The sequence below is a fragment of the Protopterus annectens genome, chromosome 8.part1, assembly GCF_019279795.1.
Source record: "Protopterus annectens isolate FY-2018-M chromosome 8.part1, PAN1.0, whole genome shotgun sequence".
Taxonomy (NCBI): Eukaryota; Metazoa; Chordata; order Ceratodontiformes; family Protopteridae; genus Protopterus; species Protopterus annectens.
The window spans coordinates 543,438,864-543,466,068 of NC_056742.1; the positions used below are offsets into that span (position 1 = coordinate 543,438,864).

The 27,205-nt window shown below is 38.1% G+C and overlaps 1 protein-coding gene across 1 annotated transcript in view; it reads left to right on the plus strand.

Annotated features, from left to right (window-relative positions):
- CRISPLD2 (cysteine rich secretory protein LCCL domain containing 2) overlaps positions 1–25,597 on the plus strand; it is a 561,942-nt gene extending 536,345 nt beyond the window's left edge. Inside the window, exon 15 of the mRNA XM_044082062.1 lies at positions 24,601–25,597. Within this exon, the coding sequence (XP_043937997.1) occupies positions 24,601–24,655 (55 nt within the window). The 3' untranslated portion in view covers positions 24,656–25,597. The remainder of the gene's footprint in view (positions 1–24,600) is intronic.
- The last annotated feature ends 1,608 nt before the right edge of the window (positions 25,598–27,205 follow it).

The following is a 27,205-nucleotide window of genomic DNA, read 5'->3' on the forward strand; positions in this document are numbered from 1 at the left end:
TACATTCCAGCATGGTAGCAGCACTTGTAGATGGTCTCTCAGAATCCATCACAGCCGGTGGAGCTTGGTATGGGATATACTACTGAACTTGGAGCAAGTGCCTTCCAGACAGTAGGTCACTCGGTTTACACCTCCTTGTCTTATACCGTGTGTATTAACGCTGTCTGTCACAGTGGCCCTGTACAGCTATGTGCACTCCAACCGTCTCTGACTGCCTCTTCACTATGGTTTCAATGTCTGCAGTTAACACATCCCTGGGGTTGCCATAGCTTGTACTCTGTTTGGAGTCCACGATGCCTAATTGCAGCACAGGTTCTGTGTGTACTGCGCCAGCCCCCTTTAAGTCCCAGTTGTTGCTGCTAGCCAATCACGGTATAGGACCTGGTTTCTGTTTAAGTGGCAGATGTTACATAGGGAGGTACCCCTGTCTTGCACCCTTGCCTTCCTACATGGGACTGCGTACTTGTCTATACTCCTGTTACAGGGACAACTTGACGTGTTTAGCAAAACCTGCATGTCTTACACTAATGTGGAGTGGGAGATGGGTTACAGCTACTATATCTCCTGCAACTGGGTTAATATGTCATGCTTTACCAGGTTGGCATGTTCACACGTAACACTGCACTCAGGGGCTCTAGCAGGATAGGTACTGTTTGTTGCAGGCATGCCTGTTATTTGGGTTTGTCCTGTACTACAAACCCCCTGCTGTGACATGCTTACTACTAGTACACAAACAGGTGTTTCCCTAGGTTATAGTGTGTGTGGACTATTGACTCTGACACTGCTTTGTCTGTACCTTTAAGGGTTTAGCCTGACACACGACCTGCTATTCTATGCAGCATTTCTCAGGGTAAGGTGTGCTGTGCATTACTCTACGTGATGGGGATTTTACTTCCTGCTTCTCGGGGACTGTTTGCTGTGTTTGCGTGGACAACTGGGGCTGTGACAGTAAGTACTTGTTTATTATCTGCTTTTGCATCAGTTTTGTAGCACTACCATTGTGCCGTTTATCGCCCCGATCCGCGTGTGTTTGCTGGCCATGTACGCTATGTGTTGACAGTCTGCGTGTTTGCTTTAGGGGCCGTCTGCTTTTGTGTGTTTTCCCACCGCCGTAGCTTTCCGCATCGTATCTACATTTCGGCAGCACCGCTCTATGGTTTAGCGGTGCTGCGGCCTTCTGGTTTCGGCGATGTAGCTCGTGGGCATTTGTCTCGCGATCTACACGCCGGAACCCCCAATTTACAATGTGCACACTGGTTGGGCTGTCCAAGCAGTGTACAGGGTTTTGAATAACAATGTCCCATTATTGTATAATTTATTTTAACAATTGATTTTTAAAAAGAACCCCTCACTTCCTGATGCTTATTTTTAAACATCATGCTTATGTCTGTATGACTGAATTAAAAAAAATAATAAAATAAACTGAAGACATGTTTGCAAAAGTAAACCTTAGACAGAGAAATAGTAATGTCTTTTGGCTTTTCCCGGTTAGGTGTCGCCTCAGCAGAACTCTGGTCCGCTCATGATTGGCAGTGGATTTTTACGGTGCTGAGTTGCCAGCCCGACATCCGACCTTCAAAGAAGGCATGCACATTCACGCTCGCACCTACCTGCATGTCATGCACATTCACACTCGCACCTACCTGCATGTCTTTTAACGCCACTCGACTGCAGGGAGAAGGCATGCACATTAACGCTCGCACCTACCTGCATGTCTTTAAACGTTACTCGACTGCAGGGAGGACATGCAAACTCCACACAGAAGGCGCTCCAGCCGAGAATCGAATGGGAGAACCTCTTGCTGTTTGGTGACAACGCTAACTGCTGCACCATCGCGGCCTACCTGATTTCAGTTCCCTGATAAGAATGCAGTAGAGCTCGCAAATGTAACTCACCACTGTTCTCTATTCTTCCCACCCCACATGTGCACCGCCCCCTTAGGTAGTTCTTACACCCTTGCTCATCCTCCATGTCCAACTGCCTTCACAAACCTGCTAAATGGCTACAAAACAATGAACTGTATTAATTCAAGAAATATACAGTAAAAAATGTCTTTAATTAAGGCATTCATAAAATACATTGGGCCGACATAACATGAATACTGATATTCTTAAACAGAATCTTTCCAGATGAATTATATCCATCTGGCTCATTACAGGAAATGCCCTGAAATGCCCTCAAGACATGTGAGTGTGAGTGATGAATATGACAGGGGCAGAAATGCAAAAAATGAGCAGAGATAACATATTTAGTGCATGAAAACTAACCTCAAATTGTCATCTTCTCCTGCTATTTAGCTCTGCAGAGAGCAGTTGTTTATTTTAGATGCAGCTTTTCATACTTTTGTAAAGCACATTAGAAATGTGAGAATTTTCTGTGGGGAGCTCAGGTATTACACAGTGTAGCTAATAAAGTGGCTGTTAAAAAGAAAAAAAGAAATGCTAGAATTTACCAGCATCCAAGTTTTTAATTATCAGACTATTTAATTTGGGTCGACTTTATATATATTTGTCAGCTGTCATGTGACAATCCAGGGCTGGAAAAACCTATAGAGCTGTATGCTTTCCAATTATTCAGTAACCATGTCAATTTCAAACAGCTGTAGTTTGCTGAAGTCTGTTTTTTAGTAAAAATGGTAGCTGAGCTTTTCAGAATTGTTATTTTTTCTGTCAGGAGCACTTTTGTCTTCTGTTATATCGGCCTTTTAAAGTCAGCAGATTGCAGAACAAGCTTATTACCCATGAGCCACTTTACTAGGTGCCTATGTTTTTAGTAAAACATGGGCGAGGCAGTTTTACTTAGTATTTTGGCTATTTCTGAAATGCTGCAATATGAACGGTTGTCATGTGCTGATGCTTTTAATAACCTAAGGAGCCATAGTCGAGTCCCCAAATGATATGGACATCCTACAGAAGGGCCTCACTGAGACAGAGGCATGGCCTCAAGCTCAATGCCAAAAAGTGCATTGTCATCCCCTTTGATAAAAACTCTGTACTCATGAACTATCACATAAATGGCAGTCTACTTAACGCCGAATGTGTGATAAGAGAACTTGGGACCCAGGTGGACAGTAGACTCTCCTTTGATAATCACATTGCCACAGTAGTCAGAAAATCCTTCTATGTGGCACACCTCATCACAAAAGGGTTCTCATCCAGGAAAAAAGAGGTAATTGTTCCCCTCTACTCGGCACTCATTAGACCCATTATAGAGTACAACACCCCTTGTGGAATGTACCTCACAAGACATCTGCAGCAGCTGGAAAAGCCACAGAAGTATCTCACAAAGAGGGTTACTGGCCTCAAACATATGTCCTACACTGACCATTTAAAAAAACTCCAGCTTTACTCTGTAGCATATCGCCTACTCCGAGGAGATCTCTGCCTAACATATAAAGCTACGTTAAACCCAGAGCTGTTGGACATGCTACACCTTAAGAAATCCCAATCCCTCCGAACTACATGCTCTAGAGACCTAAACCTTCTCATCACAATAAACAGAACACGCTGGAGGGATAGATTCCTGTCCCAGAGACTTACTATATTCTGGAACAAGCTACCCATCTATGTCAAGCAAAGTTCCTCATTAGCACTCTTCAAGAAAAATCTTGATGAGTGGATGGGAAATAGGAAATATACCCTGGGGATCACTTTCTTGGATGCCGTAGGCCAAGGAATCTTGTTGGCTAGGCTTACGTAGGCCCTTGGGCCAATAGCCTAGTACCTACCTATGAACCTTTTGCAATAATCTGCTCATCAAAAACTAGTCTGTTTTGGTTTATTTTGCACAAATGTCTCTGTCTAGTTACAGCGAATGGCAAGGTATCCTAATTTTAGTGTCAAGTGATACCAGGTGCCTGAGCTGAGATGTGCAGGAATGAATTCCTTGATACAGATGCAGAATCAGATGGTATGATAGGACAGAGTCTGGCTATGGTTAAACTAAAATGAACTTGAAGGCAGTGCAGATTTAAAATGAAGAGTCTGCTTATGTATATTATGTTTGGGAGTAACAGCATATATCTAAGGAAAGAGAAATCAGATATGCTGATTATCAGGGTCTTGAAGCTACTAACACATCACAGGTAGAGTAATGCAAATGAAATGAACTTGAAGTTTTTTTAGAGTGCGAGGCCAGAAAAGCAAAACATGGTGATGGAGTGCTTCCACATCTGAAGATGCTAGAAAAGGGCAGTTAGCAACTGGTTTTGGACACCAGGCATTGTGAATCTGAAGCCTTCACCCTTTTGGTAAGCTTTTACTAGAATACACCTTTGTACTTTCAGTGGTGTAGGTCCTGTTATTAAAAAAAACAGCCTGTTTATGTATACCTTCCATTTTTGTTGCTACCCTGCTTGGAGAGTAGCTTTCTAACAGCAACAAAAACAAAACAGTTCATTACATATTTTGCATTCTGTTTCTGAAACATTTGTTCTGTACTTTGTGCCAAGTGTGCATCATCAATGTCAGGACTACATCTTGCACACAGACCATTTAGTGACCTACGACCTTTCTGTTTGCTGTTAACAATGTAGTTTATTGTGTCAGTTATATGCTTCTTCCACATGCTCTGTATGTCCAAAATCAAAGAAACGGAATGTTAAGACCATATCCCCTTCAAAGTACCACCGACCCCAACACCAGCATAGTTAGCCTGCATGCTCCATTCTCCAATGTTAAGTGCTTATTTCCACGCAAGAACCTGGATAGGACAACACCCTAGAGATAGCAATATAACATCACATTCACTAACTGTCATGCTGATGCTCTACATGAACTGGCAACAAACTCCACTGAAAACATGCTGTTTATAATATAGGTTTAGTTCTGTGTGACTGTGTTGTAGTATCAGTTTAGTACTGTGTGATTGTGTTGTAATATCAGTTTAGTACTGTGTGACTGTGTTGTAATATCGGTTTAGTACTGTGTGACTGTGTTGTAGTATCGGTTTAGTACTGTGTGACTGTGTTGTAGTATCGGTTTAGTACTGTGTGACTGTGTTGTAGTATCAGTTTAGTACTGTGCGACTGTGTTGTAGTATCAGTTTAGTACTGTGTGACTGTGTTGTAATAGCAGTTTAGTACTGTGTGACTGTGTTGTAGTATCGGTTTAGTACTGTGTGACTGTGTTGTAGTATTGGTTTAGTACTGTGTGACTGTGTTGTAGTATCGGTTTAGTACTGTGCGACTGTGTTGTAGTATCAGTTTAGTACTGTGCGACTGTGTTGTAATATCAGTTTAGTACTGTGCGACTGTGTTGTAGTATCGGTTTAGTACTGTGCGACTGTGTTGTAGTATCGGTTTAGTACTGTGTGACTGTGTTGTAGTATTGGTTTAGTATTGTGTGACTGTGTTGTAATATCGGTTTAGTACTGTGCAACTGTGTTGTAGTATCGATTTAGTACTGTGCGACTGTGTTGTAGTATCGGTTTAGTATTGTGTGACTATGTTTTTCTGATGAAATAAGTATGTGGGTTGTTTAAGACTGTGTGTGTGTGTGGATTTTCTAGCTGTTATAGTTGAGAAAGATGGAAACCCCAGCATTCCATTTCTGTGATTTTAACTGTTTTAATGTTTTTTCTATTGCATAGCAATGTTTGCTACGGACGTCGTAAGAGCATACTTTTTTGTTAGCTAATTTCCACATTTTCCTTATTATTTTTCCACCAGCATAATAATTTGCTGCTTATATTTAAATGAGCTGAATTTTGTAGTAGGAACACAGAGTTGTAGAATGTAATTCAGTATCATGGGAATCTCAGAAAGATAGAGTAATATAGGAAATTCTGACTGTTTAACATGTAAACACTTTGTCATGTGTTCTGTATCACCTAAGGGCTTCCGGTATTCTAACTAAATTGTAATGCACTTTCTTCTTCTGCAAACTGATAGTATAATATTCACTAATTCTTCTATACCACTTTGTTCTTCTGCTCAATAATTATGGCTACTCCATCAATAAGCTACTGATACATAGATATACCCCTCTGTTCTGTTATTCTAGAACATTCTACTACTGAAAGTGCTAAGCCTGTACTCATATCTCTTAACCTGCAGATATTGAAACTAGCATAAAGGTTCTTAAAAAGTAGGTAATCCAGCCAAAAATTGCCATGGCATAGATGGATAAAGCCCTAATTACAACTCAGGAAGCTGGGTTTGATTGGAGGCTCAGGCGTGAGAGGCATTGGCAGACAGAACTAGGTGTGCCAATCTTGGGAGAGAGGTCATTCACCAAGGTGCTCCTTGAGGTGAGGTGTGATCCATGGAAGGGAGTAACCCTGGGTTGGAGATTGATGAACACAGGGAAGGGGTTAAGGAAAAATGACGGTAGGTCAAAAATAAAAAAATCCCCCCACATAGAAGCAGTCCCCAGCACAGCTGCCCATGATGGCCTTAAGGTCCATTCTGGCCTTAGCCTGCAATTTGAGAAAGTCTGAGGAGGTAGAGACGAAGAGCTGGGAGACCTGGTGATGGACAGGAGCACTGGGATGTCTGGAAAGTGTGAAGCAAGGGGGATGTGGGTGTCTAATTAGCATAAAACTGCATGCCAAATAGTACAGAATCCCTCCTACCTCCAGTAGGACTGTGGACACTACTCAGAAACACATATTAAAAAAATTGAGAGTGACAAGAATGACAAAAAATAAGCATATTAATCAGTCGTGTTTACATCTACCATGCAAAGTTATTCATATTTGCTTCTGAAAAAAACGGATATGTAAAATACAGATCCTCTTTTTCTAATTATTGGTGTCATCAGTATGTTGGCCATATAAACTGGTTTCTTGTTGGACTAAACAGCTTGAAAATCACATGTGGTTGGATGAGATTTGGAAAATGATGTGAAGGAGTAAATCAAGTCTGAAAATAGGAATGTAGCTCCAAAATAGGTACTTTTATTCAGAAAATCATCTGAAGGGGTAAATTAAGCCTGAAACCTGAAATATATCTCTAAAATATGTAAAATTATTCAGAAAATCATGTGAAGGGGTAAGTCTAAAATAGGAACATACCTCCAAAAGAGGTGCAATTATTCCGAAAATCATATGAAGGGGTAAATCAAGCCTAAAAATAGGAGCGCACCTCCAAAAATAGGTTCCAATTTACTCTTAACCCACCAAGCTAAGTACGTTACTGCTTTGCAGCTCACAGCAGGCCTACTGAAACATTTCTAGTTACTCTCTGTATTTCGGGCCTCTCTTCGTTTTTTCTGCTCCCCTCCCTGTTATTTGTTTTCCTATTTCTATAAAATGCAGGACCAGTAAGCAAATCAATTACTAGTCTAAAGGACAGCCACATCCAGAAGTTGAAAAAAAAGTATGTAGCTCATGCCGTAATTCTGCCTTTTGCTGAAATAACTCTTCTTGATGCCACAAAACTGAAAATTCTGTATACCAAAGGACACTCTGCTAAACCACGTCTGGTCTTGACATACAGTACTTGTGCCCCTCTTTCAATGATTACTCTGATGTGCAAGGCATCATTTTCTGAGCTTTGGGCCATACAGTAAGTTAAGTATATGATAACGAATGTGGAACTGGAGCAGTCAGTATGGAAACATGCCTACATATTAAGTAACATAGTATGCAGGCCTGGAAGTCTTTGGTACAGATTGTCTTTACAGTATACAGTAGACACTATCACATATACAGATGTGCATTTTGCAGTAGACAAGACTCCCTGCCCCCCCCCTGTAGGGGAATAAAACCAAGTATTTCTCTTACTCCAACCTTGGAGTTGGACTGTATAAGTATTTGGGATAGGCACAGCCTCCCATGTGGAGAATACAATGGTCCATCATGTGACTTAGTGCACAGCCTCTTTTAATTTCTCCAAATCTTTTGGGTTTCTAATACCATGATGGGAATGGACCCTATTCCTAAGTCAAAGTACGATTAAAGTTCATGAAATTACTATTGTTTCACTCTTTGATGTCAGCCAAAAGTGCTCTTTGCAGTACCCACAAAGTGCCCAGTAATGACTCCTTCTGCAATTCGTACGGTGTTACATGAATTGGTAATATATCTAAATATGATGTAAATTTTTTTTATAAGACCCGTTGTTCCTACTACTATTGGAACTGTCTGGGTATCTTTCTTCCACATGGCCCTCATTTCTGCCTGCAGATCCAGGTATTCTATGACTTTGTGTCTCTCTGTAAGCAAGACACTGTAGTCACTGGGTGTGGTGATTTCAAAGATCAATGCTACTTTTGTCTTCTTTTCTTGGACCACTATGTCCACTTTCCTAGCATCTATCTTTTGAACTGTTGGATTGGGTGATCCTGTTTGATGTAAACTTCATAATTTTCTATGATTCTTTGTGGGTCATGTTTCCAGTGTTTTTCAGCCACTTTGATACCATAATGTTTGCACAATCTCCAGTGTAACAGTCTCGTCACATTATTATGTCTTTCAGTATACAGTCCCTCTGCCATTAGTGCATCGCAACCAGCAACAAGGTGTGTGACTGTTTCCAATTCAGTTTTACAAAACCCACATGTCTGTTTCTCTCACATGTTCAATGGACTTGGTAAACCAGAGTGTATGTAGCCCACTATATTGGGCTGACAATATTAACCTTTCATTTCTTGATTTGAATTCGCCTCTCCTTAACCATTTCTGCATTTGTTCTTGATCAACATCAGGCTCTTCCATAAGTTTTCTATACTTGCAACTATATTTATGTTTTTTCCACATTTCTTGCCTTCTCATCTGGTCCTTCACCTTATATTCTTTCTTTTGTTTTTGGCACATTCAGTTGCTGCCTGGTTTTTATCCACTTCTGGTTTGATTTGCATTCCTGCTTGAGGTTGATATGCTTTTGCTAAATTAAGCAGAGGTGTCATCTTAGATTTATTCTCCTCATGTTTCAAAATGTTCACTACATTTGGATCTTGTGAGGTCAGTAAATATGTGTGGAGTCCCACAATTGCAGACCTATACATGTAATCAATTTCAAGGAGGCCCATCCCTCCTTCGGAATGGGGAATATATAATCTTGGTATAAACTGATTTTTATGCATCATTTGGTAAGCATGAAGCATCCTTCTTGTTTTAATATCCAGTCTATCCAACACTTTTTGGGGCCAGTCAGTTACTCCAAAACTATAAGTTAGAACAGGAAGAGCAAACTGATTTATAGCTTGGATCTTGTTCCTAGATGTCATTGCTGTTTTCTGGATTAATTTAAGTCTAATAAAGTACTCCTTACTGAGTTTTAGTCACATTTTTTCATGTTGTATTGCTGATCCTTCATCAATTCCCAAGTATTTATGCACTCCCTCTTGCTCAAGTTCGTTTATATCACATTCTTGTCCCAAACTGATGTTTTCCTGGTGCTGCAGTTTTTCTTTTTTAAAGGTTGCTTTTGCACATTTATCAAGACCAAATGGCATTCCAATATCATCTGAAAAAGTTTTGACAACCTGCAGCTGTGCTTTCAATTCCTCATCTGATGAGCTATACAGTTTTAAATCATCAACAAAGAGAAGATGAGAAGTCATTAGACTTTGTTGTTTTCTAGGAGTTAAATTGTAGCCATGGCCTAAGATGTTAAGCAAACAGCTTAATGGATTAATGGCAAAGCAGAATAGCAGTGATGACAAAGAGTCACCCTGGAATATCCCCCTTTGAATTTTTATCCCTGGGATAATAATCTGTCCTTTATCATGGCTTAATTGCAAAGTGGTCTGCCACTGTTTCATGGTTACTGTAATGTATCAATCAGTGTAGGATGTATCTTATACATTTTTAAGCAATATTTTATCCACAAATGTGGGATACTATCAAATGCTTTTTTGTAGTCAATCCATGCCATATCTCCCAACCGTACCAAATTACTCGGTAAAAACCGAGGTTTGGGGTTAAATAATGGGTGGCCACGATTCCCGAGTGGCACCCCTTCATTTCCAATTTATTTTTAAAGATTTATTTAAAAAATCACGGTTTCGCTGACATCATCACGTACGCGATGACATCAGCAACGTCAGCTCTGCCAACCAGTCGGAATTCAGCTCAAGCCCACACAGGGCACATATTTCCAGCAAATGCGAGCGGGAGCTGTTTGGATTTATTTTTTCTGCTGCTGCTGGCTTCTCTTTAGCGTGGAGAGCTGCTCTGCTTGGATTTAAAGTAAACGCGAGCAGGACCTGTTTGGACGGCTTATGTTTTGCGTGCCATGGAGAACTACTGCTTGGATGTATTTATTCTGCTGCTTAGCATGGAGATTTATTCCGTCATGATCATGAGCAGATTATGCTGGCTGGAACTGGAGGTAAGGTATGTGTGTGTGTGTGTGTGTGTGTGTGTGTGTGCGTGTGTGTGTGTGTGTGTGCGTGTGTGTGTGTGTGTGTGTGTGTGTGCGTGTGTGTGTGTGTGTGTGTGTGCGTGTGTGTGTGTGCGTGTGTGTGTGTGTGTGTGTGTGTGTGCGTGTGTGTGCGTGTGTGTGTGTGCAGAGTCTAGGGCAAAAAAAGACTGTAAGGGTTATTTATTGCCTTATGTGTGTGCGAGAGCTCAGAGAAACTTTTAAAATGAAAAGAGAAATGGCACGGCAGTCTGCAGACATGTATGTAATGTATTGCTCTTCTGTTAATCTTCTAATTCTGCAGTTTCAGAAAGCATATAGGGTATTTGTGTTTTTTTATGTTTAAGGCAAGCTGAAATGAGAAACGGGCCAACGTGGCAGTTATGTGCGGGAATGGCAGAGTGCAGAAGTGTTTATTTTATTTTGGGTCAGTACAAGGTATTATGAGAAAAAGACCTTCGGTTGCTTAACTTGCTTTATTGTTTTGTACTTACTAAGTGATTTTTTTTTAAAGTCATGCAGTTATAGAACGACTGCAAATGGGGCTAGCTGAAAGCCGGGTCACTGTTCGATTAAGCTTCAGTTCTAATTGAGAAACTGCAGTCTGCAGAAGTGTATTGCTTTAATGTTTTTCCTTTAAGTTGAAACAGGAAATGGCAGCCTGCAGAAGTGTACTGCTTTTTCTGTTAAGCTTCTGATTTTTTGTGTGGTATTGCTTAATGCAGGAGTCAATTGCTTTGTGTGTGGTATTACTTACTACAAAAGTCAATTGCTTTGTGATATTATTGCTTACTGCAATTAAGATAGCGCCTACTTGTGGTCCGTTCCTCTTAAAATTTGTAGTTTCTGGCAAATCATTGAGAACTGAATTCACTAAATAATGATGGCCATTTAAGTTTCAGTCATCCTATCTTTCAGGAAGTGCATGGTAACACAAAACATTTTATTCTAGCAACGTTTCTAGGATTATACAAGCAATGTTTAAAGTGCCCCTGATTTGGGGCCTTTGCCCCCCCATAAATTTTGACTTTTTCCAGATGTCTTGTGCTGCATAGTTTTCATGTGGATCGAAATTTAGTGCTGCTTATGTGACGTCTGTTTGTGTTAGTAGCACAAGAGGTAAAATGCTTGCTTTTAATGCAGAAGGCTGTGGCTTCTACTCCCACATTATGTAGCTAGATTGCTGATACTGCACTGTGTACTTTTGGGGTGTGGATACTGTAGTCCTAAGAATGTCTTTGGCGGAGAATGGCGATACCTAGTAACTATGAACCTGTTATCAGTTTGCCATCCATTCCCTATTGAAATAGTAATAGCTTACCATTTTTTAATGCAATATAGGCAATTTATTCCTCAAGGGCAACAGGCACTTTATTTTTTTGATGAAACAATGAAATATAAAGTTGTTTGCTAGCAACAAGCTTTTTGTTACTTACAGATCTCTTTAATGTGAATTATTTAGATGACTTTTCCTTTTGCAGATATTGTGCATATTTATGGATACTGGTGGATTGTAGAAGTTTGACTAAGGCTGTTATGATGGAAATGTTCTGAATTGGGGTACTGGGCAGTTTTGTTATTATTGGTTTGTGCATTTTGTTTCACTGCTTACTGGGAAATGTTCAATACAAATTTAAAACGTGCTCTAACAAGTGTGCTGTATTTAAGGAATATAGTTTATAAGAATACAAGGAATATAATTTAATACAATCAGGAAGGTGCATCAAAAATCACATGTATGACAGCCCAAAGGTAACCTTTATCCACCACTGGCCAGATGCATTTTGTTTGGATGTGGTGTGGGTTTCAATGCTGTTTCAATGAATGTGACTTTCAAGGGCAGAGAAGTTTTAATGCCAAGTCTATTTTCATAGTGAGACAGTATTGTTTTGTTTAGCATATGTTTGTTAGTATTTGTGCATTATTGTGCTGCAAAATGTAAAAATAAAATCCAAATAATCATTGTAGAAGTAAAGCAGTATGCACATATTAGTGTTTATGGTAAATGGGGTGAAATAGCCAGGTAATGGAATATTGGAATGGCTGCAGGGCAACTCTGGAGCCATATTTTGGTTGTCTGTTCTTTAGTTTGCGTTTGAAAGTTGGTATCCCACAATTCCATTGGAGTGGGTGGAGTTACATAATTATGTATACAAATTGGATGTTAATCAGAGCACAGATTTGTACCTAATTTTCATGGGCCTTGTCCAGATTTTTGATGTTTCCAGGTTGAGAGGTATGATCCATGCCATACTTTGATTCTTCACCTTCTTACAGTTCTCCACTATAACTTTGCTTAACAACAAATGATCCTTTGTTCCATATGACTTCTTTTATTGCCCTTTTGTTCTACTGCCATAATTGAGTTTTCTTCTAAATGACTATAAACTCTGTTGGCGTTAATTCCCGTGTATAGTTTATACGTCATTGGAGGAAAAGTTTTTAGGGTAGCTTGCAGGTTCACTCTTAAGTAAGAGCATTGCTCTTCCTGTTGTTAACCAGTGTGGTGTGTGTTCAGAGTGTGCATATAAATAGTTCTTACTCATGGCTAAATCTTCATGCAAAGAAGTTAATACTTTAAGCCAAAAGTTGGGTACTGCATCTGGGCCTGGAGTTTTCCAGTTAGAAGTTTTTCTTAACTTTGTTTCAATCTCTCTGGGTGTTACTTCATCCCATTTCATATCCTGTACCTTTAAACTTCTTATTCTTTCTTTTACTTTTTCTATCACTTTAGCATCTTCGTTATGTTCCACAGGATCTTCATAGGTACTTCTCCAAACTGTATCTACTTCTCTTTTTTTTGGCGGTCTTTCAATTCCTTTTAACTTATTTCCCAATTCTCTATAAAACTTTTTGGGTCATCAATAAATTGCTTATTTTGTACTTTTCTGTTATATTTATTTTTGCATCTTCTAAGTCTTTCCACCTGTTTTGAAAGTTTTAGTCTGTTATCTCCAATAGTGCATAATAGATCCTGGTCTGTTCTAATACTGAGCATTGCTTTTATTACATCTAACTTTCTTAGTATTTTTGTCGATCTATTCCCTCTTCTATAATCTTCTAACAATGACACTTCTTGTCTTAGCTGCTTTATATTTTTTTCTATTCGATATTTCCATGATGGTATTCACTTTCGCCCCCTCTTTTCCCTCGCTACCCTATGTTCCTGTGGTATAATTTTATCAGTTATTAATTTAGCAGCACAGTAATATATTCTGTTTACTTCTGTTGTATCACATGGATCTCTATGGGCAGTCCTAATTACTGCGTTCACTTGTTTTATCAAGCTTCTAACTTTTGGGGTTTTATTAACCTTCTGCAGTCTATTTCTCTCATTGATCTTGATACATCTGTCTGTGTCTATTAAATCAAGCAACTCTTCTCTTAACTCCTTTTCTTCCATACTGAGGGCACATCTCTTGTTTTCCATTTCATGCGGCTTTTCTATAGAAAGTTCTATAGCATTTTTCTGTGGCACATTCTCTTCAATTTCATCCTGTGTCATCTGTTGATCTGTCACATGGGACTTCACTGGTCTATCACTCCTCAACGTTGAGTGCGTCAGAGTTTCCACAGTTTCCTGTTCCTTTCCTTCCGGTCTAGCTTCAAATAAAGTTTATACTGGTTTCCTGTGGAAGGCTCCAAAATATCTTGATATAGCACTTGACCACTTGCTTCCTGTTCCACTGGTTTCCCCTTAATTTGGGTATTCATTGCTCTATCCTGTTGTGGTGCTTTCTGTATTTGATTTTCTACACTGAATTCTTTTCTTCGCAGGTACTCCATGACCTCAGTTTCTATTTCTTTAACTTCTCCATTACTAATCTCCTTTTCTACTTTTCCTCTTTGTCTTCTTAGTCTCCCATGTGGAGAGTGGAATGGTCCATCATGTGACTTAGTTTTCACCATATCGTATTGTTCTTTGTTTCACCAATGTTCCTGCATCACAAGTAAGAATTTATATTTGTTTCTTATTCATTATCTCACAAATGATGTGACAAAGGCTGCTGTGCTGAAGTGATTTTTTTGTTTTCTAATCAAAATGTATTTACTCAAAACCGCACTATACTCCCACATGATTACACAGTGGTTTATATGGTTTATCTCTTGTTACCGACAAACAGCAGGATTACTGTAACGTCTTGCTTTTTTTTTTTCACTGTGTCTGGCAAGTGTGTCATTAATTCTGTTTCAACCCTTTAATTCTGTTTGTGCGATCACTTTAAAGATCTTTTTGAACTATGTTTAAATGTTACATTTAAAATGGTTGTTAATGTCTTTGCTTTTGTTCAAGCTCATAATTTTAGTTGAAAACCATGCATTTTAACTGAGGTATAAAACTTATTATTTGTCAATTAACATCTCTTATTTAAAAAGCTTTGCAGCCCGTACCTAAGTTTAAGACATACTAATGGATTTGTAGCTGTTTTAATTGAGGATTAATTGGTATGATAGCTAACTACTTTGGTTTCTTAAGGCTGCAAATGTATTAGATGTAGCTATCATTCACTTTTATTGATATGCCTCAACCAAATACTGCATCTGTATGACATAATGCAAGTTGTGCCCAATGCCAGAAAGACAAAGAGGTACACAGAAAAAGCATACAAAAAATGTACACGCTGAAAACAAAAAGAAAAGGAAGTTTAATTTTATTCATATGTGACACTTTTTGGACTCAGTTTAAAGGGAATGTAAAGTGATGTAGGTGCAGTGGTTAAAATTCCTGCCTCATAATACTTGCTTCTTGTTAGAGTTTGCATTTATAGCTTCCCAGTAACATTTGTTGGTAGCCTTATAAATGGTAAGATACATCACGAGTAGGGTTGAATAGGTGAGTTTATTCTGAACAACATGGCAGCCCCACAGAAACAATGTTAACACTTCAGGCATCTTGTACCAATTGATTCTGTCTTAGAAATTCAATGCATTGTGGGATTTGTACATTCTTATAATGGTAATACCATCTAATAGTGGCAATAACTATATTACATACTTTTCACATGCACACATACTTACCAGTCACTCTTTTTTGATTTGTGAATATTTCTGTTCAGTATCAGTTAACGTTCTTGAGCAAAAGGCAACAAGATGTAAACCTTATTTATCTCTTTGGAGTAAAGCTGCACTTAGGTCATAGCTACTACAATCTGCAATCACTATTGTTGGTTTAATGACATTATAGTATGCTTGCACTGGAGATGTTATGAGCATTTCTTTGACTTTGATGAATGCTTGAGCTTCAGTAGGGCCTCATGACCAAGGTTCATATTTCATTAACAAGTTTGTTACAGGATGAAGCACAGTTGACAAGTCTGCTAACTCAGTCACACAAGATGGATTTCATAACTCGGCTATGGCTCTGATCTTGTTTGTATTTGGCCTGATTCTAGTAACAGTTATGTTGTGCTCAAAGTACTGGAGCTTTGTTTTACCAAAGCAGTATTTCTGTTGGTTCAGCTTTAAACCAGAATTTTTAATAATCTACAACAGTGCCTCTAATATTGAGTGATGTGTTCCTTTATCTGGAACAACAACACCTTTTAGCCCATTGCCCAACTCAGAATTTTACTTTGAAAATTTTTAGGAGCTGACATTATACCAGATGGTAGTCACAGAGACATAGGTAAGGAGGGGGGGGGTGAAGGTGACGGCTTAATACTAAGGGGTCTTTTTTGGCTTCTTAGCTCAGAAATGAGGGAGACATCAGATCAGGATAGTATATAGGTCATCACATAATTTAGCTGTGGTTCTGGGTAGCCACTTAAAACAGAACCTTCACATTGGATTAAAGAAGTTTGTCAGATTTTGACTTTCTTTACCTAAAGGTATTTGTCAGCACTATGATTCTGTTGCACACATGTGCTCATTTTTTTATCTGTATGCATTTTATTTATTACTGTCCTAAAGCTGTGCAGAAGCAGTATTCCACAACTCATATGTTAATAAGTGCATTAATAATGTCACACATGCACATTGTTTCTGCAGTACAGATGTTACACCCCAATATTAATTCACAGAAGCATGCTTATAGTTGAAATACAAATAAAATAAACACAAACATTTAACTGTAGTATCTTGTCACCAGGTACTAGTAATATCTTCCTTGTAAGGAGGAGCAGATGTTCAAGGTTAGCAGCTGGGGTATGCCTATGACCTGTGTAAAATCAATGGCCAGTCTTGCAGTAGGGAGAGGATATTTTTGAGGTACTTCAAAGAGAAGTGACCACCATTAATATGCATCATGCACCCACTAACCAATCAGATGGCTAGCATCAAAGGGCTCATTAAAGATGTGCCTAGTTTATATAATTTATATTCCATAAATATTATTGGTTCTATCATCTACAGAGTTTGCAGTGTTTAGAAGAATATGACAGCTGGCTTGTTCCTGGTCCACCTCTGCCCACATTATCTTGGCATACCAAAGATAATGGGAAATAAGGCACATATATCTGTTTTATAGCTCAGAAGTTCCCAAACTCTTCTGATCCCTTCTTCAACTCTACTTCAGCCTAGATATGACTATGTTTCTTCATTTCTTCATAAAGGACTTTTTTAAATTAGAATGCATACCAGATTCAAATAAGCAGAAACATTGGGTACAAAACTTAAGTGTGATTTGTCTGTAGTTATTGTTTTCGTCTATAAGTGAACATAATTTGGATGAAATGCAGCATGAACTTATTACTGATTATTTTCCTGTATGCTTGTATGAAATATTTCAGACATAGTTGGATGTAGCTGTGAGTGAAGGATTTTGGAAGTGACTGCTTCTGGGTCCCACATTAGGTCAGATACTTTTGTGAATATGAACCTTAGATTTGTGAAGTCTGGCTAAACACCAACATGCTATACTATGATGGGACACTGCATTCTGCAGTTCTGCATTTCAGTAAACATTGACTGAAGATGAATTTCTATTTAATTTGTAATGCAATGGAAGGATTAGTGCTGGTGGTTTGGGGAAGAGTGTCAGTGGGTCACCTCTCACTTTCTTTTAATTATTGGGAATCTCAGAAGGCTGTGGATTCTCTCCTCCACTAGACAGCTGGATTCATTTTCTGACATTACATTGCATCAAGGTGGAGACAGGGAGGACTGTTTTTGTGGGGTTCTATCTTTCAGACAAAATGTTAATGTGACACCTCATCTTCCCGCTTAGGTGTATTTTAAACTTGTAACAAACATGTCGATGCAAAGTAGAGTTGCATACAAATGCTTTACTGATTCTAAACAATACATTACAAACATATTGTTTATTATTTACATAGTCACATATACAAACATTCATTAGTAAGATGACCTTCTGTTTGCAAATGAATCACCTCTCTTCATAAACTGACTTACAGATACTTGCTCACATCATACAAGCTTTTGTCACAGTTGTTTGAGCATAGCACCATAAGCTGTTAGTTACTGACATCACTGTTGCAAGAGTCATATGAGAGCAAGACCACAGTGCTTGTATGTTATTGTTTAGTGGGTAGCGGTATTATCTCACGGCCTCACAGAGATTATTCTTAAGTGAATGCCTTGATCAAAACTGACCCAGGTGTACCCATGTACGTCCTACTAGTAAGATGCCCATCCATACACTGACCCCACTGCCTTATATATCCTTTTCTGCACCTTGTTAACTTACAGTCAGACCTTAAACTTCCAGATGCAGAATTGATTAAGTAGTCAAACCAAAGGCAATAATTGCCTAGGCATATCCATCAGATGCTAGGCATAACCATTAGATTAAGCTTAAGACCTGAAAATATTAGTTTTAAAACTGGAAGCCATGTAAAAGGCTCCCCAACATATCAACAACCCCACAACCTATCACTTGACCTCTACAAAGTAATCAGAATATGTATATATATATATATATATATATATATATATATATATATATATATATATATATATAGATCTGCTTTACAAGTTTGAACTTTCAAAACTCTGAACTGCAGATGGTTGAGACTGTAAAATTGATGTTCTGAAACTTTGAAATTGTAATAAAAAAATAAAAACTTTTTTTTATGTTTTTTCAGGAGGGCAATTCCCCCTGCACCCCCCCACCCCCTGCTAAGTAAATATACCAACTCTGAGATTGCACTACAGTGAGGAAAATGGTAAACTTCCCATTCCATGCTGTACGGCGATCTTCATTCAAAACATTTGAAGTTTCAAAACTTTGATCTTATGGTCTTGACCATTTGCAGTGTGACGTTTTGAAACTTTGAACTTGTGAGGGGAATATATATATATATATATATATATATATTTTTTTTTTTTTATACATATGTATGTATGCATGTATTAACCATAATTTCCTTATGACTTCTCAAAACTGAAAGAGTCAAAAATAGCCCTTATCTATTATGAAAAAAGTTCCATGGCCATTGCAAAAAATGTTGGAGAAAGTATCACTGTAATGCCATATTATAAGGAATTGTAGAATCAGCTCTCCAACCCCTGAGTAAAACACAGTTGAGAAACTGTATTTATAAACTCCTAGAGAGTCCAGACCCTTTCATCCTTCTAAATAAATAGGGACAATCAATCAATTAGAAGCTTTCTAGGTATTTAAAGTTACTATAATATATGATATCCTGTATCAAGAACATCTTCTTCCAAGCCAAGAAGAAACCATGTACCATATCAACCAAAATCAATGCCGTTTTACCAGTGCTTCAGATGCTTTGTGCTGGCTATTATAAACAAGATTGGGCGTCTTGAAAGATATTGTCAATAAAGCTAGCGATAATGGCAAACTAATCTCCTCTTTATTTCTAGCTATGCCTTTGACACAGTTTTTCACAACAAACTTCTACTTCAAATGTCCACACTAAGTGTATTTCGGCCTACCCTTCTATTGTTCAAAAGTTACCTGTCCAGTATGTATCGGTCAATAAAATGCCACTCCATGCTCTCTCCTATACCACAAGGCTCTATCCTTGGTCCCCAACCCTTTAACATTTTCAGCAACACCATCTATACATCCACACAGCAGGCCACCCTAATATAATACACAGATGACTCCACACTCATATGCACATTTGACAACATGGCATACCTCCATAATAATTACCCAGGAAGCTTTAGCAGCCACTGAAACAAGATTTGTGACTCACAACTCATGCTCATCCGCCCTAAAAAAAATACTTATTTTTTTTCCCCAAATCCCTCTCTCATGAAAAAACAAAATTTAAAATCCTCTCTGTCTTAATAGTACAACCATTGATGTCACTTCCCATAACCAATGATTAGAAATGATAGTAGATGATAATCTTAAATTTGACCTACATATACAAAATTGTGTAAAAATAAAAATAGAGATGCTTTACAGACCTAAAAATTGTCTCACCAACACAATTAATACCACACTGACTAGTACTTCCCTCCTGCCCTCGCTAAATTGTGGAATCCTATCCTTACTACCCTCCAGGCATCACAAAAAATGTAATAATAAAGTGGCTACATTTGCAGCAAATATGCCTTTCAGAACCCACCACTGTATAGCATTAAACAGCTTAAACTGGTCAAAACTTTGCAACAAATAACATATACACAGCTGCTTACCACCTATAAAACTTTTCAACATCCATATACCTGTCCATGTACTAAATGCCATTCTACACAACAGTAATTGTAGTTGCTCATTATGATAAAAAACTCCTCTCTGTTCATAAACCTATAAACTCTGCTTGGCATAGTCTGTATTCATACCATGTTGATAAGACCTGGAAATCCTTACCTGTGTCCATCAAGTCAATACGATCTCCTTCCATCCTTCAAAATCTGCTCTGAAAGCTTTCCTTGCCAAAAGCTGTCTCTGTTCTTGCTCAGCACCAGTATAAACTCTATCCCTAAATGTGAACAAGTACCTATTCATACCTTTACCTCCTTTCTCTCCCTTCTTCATTCACTTACTTACTTCGGTTAGTTTTTCTACCCGACTTCTTTCTAAATATGCCATAACCTTGTTTTTCTCTCACTTCATATTATAGTTCCTGTTTGCATTATACTAACTTATTTATCAATAAGCTGATTAAAATTTGTGTAAATATTACATCATTGTCATTTAAGTTGTATCTAGTATTAAACAATGTTTTCACATTATGTCTAATTTGGTATAATTATATAAACTGTATAAGTTTTCATATTATTTTTGAATATTGAAAATTATTGTTCATAAAATGTATTTGTAATAGTCTGGAGCTTTTCTCCCTGGGCCTCTGCTGAAAACGGGCTCCTAACCAGTTGGACTTTCCTGCTAATCAAATGTCAAAAAATAAAATAACTTAATAAAAAAACAGATGCAATACAAGACTAAAACAAATATTGTACATAAATAAATAATTCTGCAGCTCAGCCTCCGGCTTGCTACCTCCAAGCTGCTGCTCTAACCTTCATTCCAAACAGAAGGAACATACAGTTGGATTCATGGATATGAGTCTTGTACATGAGGAAGATTAACAAATTATTGATCGCTGCATATTCTTTATTCTAGCTTCATTGAGCTCCACTGTCCCATGATCACAGTTCTGCATGCAAGAATAGTTAATCACATCCTATACTTTAAAAGGTGATGAATCAGCATTCCTTAGGTGGTCCTCAAGAATCTTGTGCTGTTGTCGCAAGTCACTCTTGGAACCCCAGTATCTTCACAACAAAGACTGGAAACTTCTACAGGGCTCAGACTAACATGGAAGATATGACACACTGACAGTAACATTCAGGAGGCAGTGCACTGATAAGGGAGATGCTCACCCAATGCTGGTGAGCAGTAAGGCTCTAATTCACATGTGATCTAAACATTCAGGAGGCAGTGCACTGATAAGGGAGATGCTCACCCAATGCTGGTGAGCAGTAAGGCTCTAATTCACATGTGATCTAAACATTCAGGAGGCAGTGCACTGATAAGGGAGATGCTCATCCAATGCTGGTGAGCAGTAAGGCTCTAATTCACATGTGATCTAAACATTCAGGAGGCAGTGCACTGATAAGGGAGATGCTCACCCAATGCTGGTGAGCAGTGAGGCTCTAATTCACATGTGATCTAAACATTCAGGAGGCAGTGCACTGATAAGGGAGATGCTCACCCAATGCTGGTGAGCAGTAAGGCTCTAATTCACATGTGATCTAAATTTTGCTAGCTCATTTAGGAAACTGTGCAATGCAAAGTGAAGAGTAAAGAGTACCTGTTGCAGCCATTCCAAATAAAAAAAAAAGCCCAGGTGCACTTTCCTTTACGAGAGCACCTATTGTATCATAGTTACTGAGGAGAGCAGACAAGGTACAGGGGTACTTGAATCCTTCCGAGATGTGATTCTATTACTCTCCTCCATTAAATCAGCTTGCCCCATATGTGCTATCTTTTTAAAATCTCCCAAAAATCTTACAAAAGAGGAAAACAGGATATAACAACAAATTAGTGGGCTTACATACCCTGTTCATGTTATATGATCTAGATGAGAATGCACTGGCAGTATAGATTATTACCTGGCCACCATAAATCCTGTTATCCAACCCCTGATCATCATTAATCCTATTATCCACTCCTGATCACCATTAATCCTGTTATCCAACCGCTGATCACAATTAATCCTATTATCCACTCCCTGATCACCATAAATCCTGTTATCCAACCCCTGATCACCATAAATCCTGTTATCCAACCCCTGATCACAATTAATCCTGTTATCCAACCATAACCACATAAACCAGTTATCTGTCACCTATTCAACTTTCACCTTCTGAACAACAGATGATGCTCACTAGTAAAAGAAAATAATTAATGCACCCAGAATATTCAGACCTTGGGACAACTACATAGAAAATACATGCCCTAAGTTCTCAAGGGGAACATGACAAAGCTGCCACTAGGGAGAGAGGAAATAGCAGAAACAATGAGAAAATGTAGTTGTGACATAATATAATTTATTATCACCTGATTCCAATGGCAGGTAAACCCCCTTCCCATGGCTCAGTCCTACACTCACCATCTGCCTACTCAGAACCCTAACTCCCAAAAGTCCTAATCACTCCCTGACCCTAAAACAACCCTTGTCCCTAAACCTAAACATCTCAGATATATCCTAACCCTTATCCCAAACTTCATTCCCTATACCTAAAACTTTCAGTTGTTGCCTAACCCTAATTGTAAACCTCCCTTCCCTAAACTTACAAATTCTAGCTGCTCCTTAACACTAATTCTTTACATCCCTCCCTAAACATAAAACTTTCAGTCTGTCCCTAACTCTAATCTTAAACTTTGTTCCCTAACCCCCAAACTCTTGGTCATCACCTAATCCTAATCACAAACCTCACTCCATACCACTTAATGTCTTAGTGCAAGGAATCTTGACAAAACAAAAACTAATGGGGGGTGCAAAGGTAAAAAATAGGGACAGAGTATTACTCTTATGAACTTAGAAAGTTACTAGAAAACAGGTTTTGCATTAGCATGTAGTTTTTGAAGGATATGGAGTCCGAAACTCAAATGCTGTCATCACTTACTGATTTTGTTGCTCATTGATATGCCAGAAATCCCCAAATTTTTATGAGGAATGGACCAAAACTACTAGGCAAAAATCTGAACAATCTACAAAGATCTGTACATTTGAGAGGTATGCCTCACTCTGACCCTAACCCTAAAACTTTTACTTGGTCCCTAACCAGAATTTGCTGCCTAATATTAAAACTCCAACTCACTCTGTTGTACTTTCCAGATTCCTCCTTGCTCAAACACAAATAACTGTTTAAGAGGCCACCCGTGTGAGCCAACTTTGAAAATGAGCACTAGTCTGTGAAACTATGGTTCCTAAGTAGCAGGGTTCAGGCATGTGCAGGTCAAATGAAAAAACACCTGTCCAAAAGCAAAGCTACATATCCCACGGCAGATGGTAGTTAGCTGCAAGTATATGATTGGTTGTTACCTTTGTAGTACTACAACATTACAACATATCCCTCCCCCATCAAAACACCTTCCAATGTTCTCTACTCTGTTATATTCAAATAACATATCATTGAATTCACAGCAAATGAAATAACTTGTAAGAGAGTCTCGAACAGAATAACCTAACTTTAGGTAGTCTTGTTAAAAACTACATCTTGTTTAACTGGCTGTAGGTGCTGTTTAACCTGTATAACTTGTATCATTAACTATTTTTTGTTTCACTGTGTCTTTTGGCACAGTTCTTGTCTGAAACATGCTTGTGGACCAGACCACCTATACAGTTAAGAAATAAATAAATGCAAAAAAATGCAAACATCCAAGTTGCTGCAAAGACTTGTACCTACTCACCTTTTTGAAGCTTGGTGTTCTCTACTGTTCAATAATTAACCTGAGCTGCTAAAAGACAATGAAGGTAAAGTTGTACAAATTCACTCTCATCTGTAAGCTGACAGGGGTCATGCCTGCATGGGGGAACTGTGTAATCAACATTGCCTAGCGCAGAAGTGCTGTCTATAACTGGTACCCCGTACACAGTAATGTGACATTTTACCATCGACCTCAGCACATGTGTTTTGCAGTCTTCAACACAAATTTGTGTATGCCATTTTATATATTCAGTTACTGAGTGTGTGTGTGTGTCTGTGTGTGTGTGTGTGTGTGTGTGTGTGTGTGTGTGTGTGTATGTGTGTGTGTGTGTGTGTGTGTGTGCATGTGTGTGCGCGCGCGCACATGTGTGGTGTGTGCGCGCGGGCAAAAGAATAACATACAGATTGCCAATTCACATGCATTAAGAATTTACTTACTTGAAATCGAGGAAGTGTTAAATGTAATTGGAGTTCTAAAACGTCCATAATTAAATAATGCAAACCAGATGGTATCTCTGTTGGGACAGCTTTTCTGCTTAAATACCTACAAAATTAAGTATCAACAGAAGTTGTTGCCAAATATTTTGGCCAGTGTAACATCTGGATGACAGACTCCTTGTAACAAAAACATGTTACTAGTAGTTATGTTGTAACAGAAGACTAGAAGACAGTGGTATTTGTCTGTGGTCAAACATTTTTAAAGATTAAATAAAGGGAGTTTCTTCCTGTGGATAAAAAAAAGGACATTAAACATGCTGCTAACATCAACAATGTTCAAGCCTGTTTACAAATTGCTGTAATGTTTTACATCAGTCTGCTTGAAAAGATTGCCTTTTAAATACTATGTGCAACAATCCCTGTTAATATTTATATTTTGCAGAGAAACATTATTGCTCCTATCAGCAGAGTGATATCTGTGGTTGCAATGTTTATGTGATTATTAATTCGTGTAATTCCTTTTCTGTGCATCTTCATAGCTTGAAGAGCTCACGCGAAGGGCATGCTTTCAGAGTTTTCGTAGTAAGACCTTGAAGCTTCATATTCTATGCAAGATACAGGAGGATCAGATTTCTTCTGGAATGCAAGGAAATTCTGTTGATTTGTATCCAGAAATGGAGGCTGTCCGAAAAGAGCTACATCAGCTAACATTTTAATGGACAATTGTCAGCCCTTTTCAGGGAAAAGGGACGAGACTACAACTTCTTACTCCAGACTTGGCAAGTTTCATTTTATGCCAGGGTATTTGACAGTGGAATGTCTAATTTAACATTTTATAGATAATTTCTTTAAAAAAGCATTAAAAGCAAAATATTGTTATTTCACAGCAGGTCTGGTTTATCTGTAATGAAAGAGTGAATTATCAGACTCGACCTTTATTTTCAAGATGGGGTTATATTATTAAAACTCTTTTTTTACATTATTTAGATACTTTGTTGTACAGTTTATATGGGAAAGAAATGTGGAATGTAATGCCTTTTATATTGTTAAGCTTTGTCTATATTTGTTATTGTTTGGCTATGTGTATATCTGTATACATTTTAGCAAGAAGTATGTTGTACACAGACTCCTATTTCGAAATTATTACTAAGTAATAAATAAGAATTTTTAAAGTTACAATATAAACTCTTGCTTCATCAAAAGCAGTGTCAGAAGGTATTTCAGGATTGCAGGAAAAAGAAGAGTGTAATACACTTAAATGATACCTGTTTTGTTTGTCAAGTTACTATCATTTGGCAGTCTTTATAAACACCTCCGATTATAATGATTTAATGCCACTGAACATGTGTAAAGAATCACCATTATTGGACTGAATGCAATGCTAACAATGGAAAATAACTGAAATGAAAAAAACGTGACTTCTAGTTTGAACCTATGCAATGTCATTCATTAAAAAACATGCTTTTTTTCTCAAGGGAAAAGGTTTTAAATACAAATTTTACAGTTTATTTTATTTACAATAAACAGTTGATTATCTGATGTGTTCTTTTTTTCTCAGTTGTTTTTATTGAAAATGTTAACAACAAAGCATTAATATTTGATAGAAATATTCTAAAACAAATATACATATCTAAAAGAACAATAATAAACAACTAAAGTAACTATTTACAATGGTGTCTACTATAAAACAAAGCTTTTTAAATAGAAAAAGAAATGTGATTTCTGATGTGTTCTTTAGAGAGTATGTTTTAGTGGAGTTGTTGTACTGACCTAATTATAAAATGTAAAGGTATGGTCTATGGCATATATTTTACTCAGAACTGACATTATCCATTCAGAAGTTTCTTTAAAGATTTAACAGTTCACACTCTGAAAACTTTATTTCACATGATGAGTGATGACACAAGAGAGTGATTCTGCTTATTTGTACAACTCATGGTTTCTTGTGGACATTGAACAGTGGTACAGGGTGACATGCTGTGTGGGGTGTGGGCCTCTAGTGCTTTCGAAGACTATGCTACTCCATCCTTTGGTATTAAAAAGCCAGTCTTGGTCAAGTGATCATGTTTTGCATGTAGAAGGCAACTAGTACAAATAATAATACTTATATTACTGCAGGTATTATGGATAGGCTATTGTCTTCTGTAAAAATCTTGTCCTGTCTTCACAAATATTAAGCTATCTGATTACGTTCACTGTGTGTGTGTGTGTGTGTGTGTGTGTGTGTGTGTGTGTGTGTGTGTGTGTGTGTATATGTGTGTGTGTGTGTGTATGTGTGTGTGTGTGTGTGTATGTGTGCGCACGTGTGTGTGTGTGTGTGTGTGTGTGTATTTGTCAGTCAATGTGTGTGTGTGTGTGTGTGTGTGTGTGTGTGTGTGTGTGTGTGTGTGTGTGTGTGTGCGCATATGTGTGTGTGTGTGTGTGTGTGTGTGTGTGTGTGTGTGTGTGTGTGTGTGTGTCTGTGTGGGTGTGTGTGAGGTTGAATGTGTTTCTGTGTCTGTGTGATTGTGTGTACAGGTAGCAGAAAATGTTATATTGAGAGCCATCATTCAAGCAGTTGCTATTTAGAGTATGACTACAATATTATCACAAGAATAAAATTATGTTATATTATCTGTGTGCATATTGATGAAGACAGTGACAGCAGAGTGCAGCTGTCAGTATTTTTATAAATTACTAAATTCAGCTGTGGTGAAATAAAATGCATCAATAAAGAATGTTATTTCAATAAGATGTAACATGGAGGCATGTGAAATATGGTTCTTTATTCAAAATGAAGACATTCTTTTCTTTAGGGTTGAATGATGTGCTAGGTCCCTCTGGAATAAAAATCAGCTATATGCTATCATATTACTGAACAAAAATGTGGCTGCACCTCCTCCTGGCTGAGTAACCTTCAGAAGTTTCGGACAGTGTATAGCCATCATGTTCATTACATTAACTCAGTCTTGTTGGTGGCAAGTGCCGAATCGAATGATATGTACCATTCAATGTGGGCCACACTCACCCAGGTTTTAATCTGTCTTTATTTTAATCTTAGATTGACAGGATTGCTATATTTGTGAAGCTAACATCAGCTGGGTATTTTTAAGTTTTCAGAATGGCCCCAGCCACTCTTCACGGAAGCTATCCACTTAACACCAT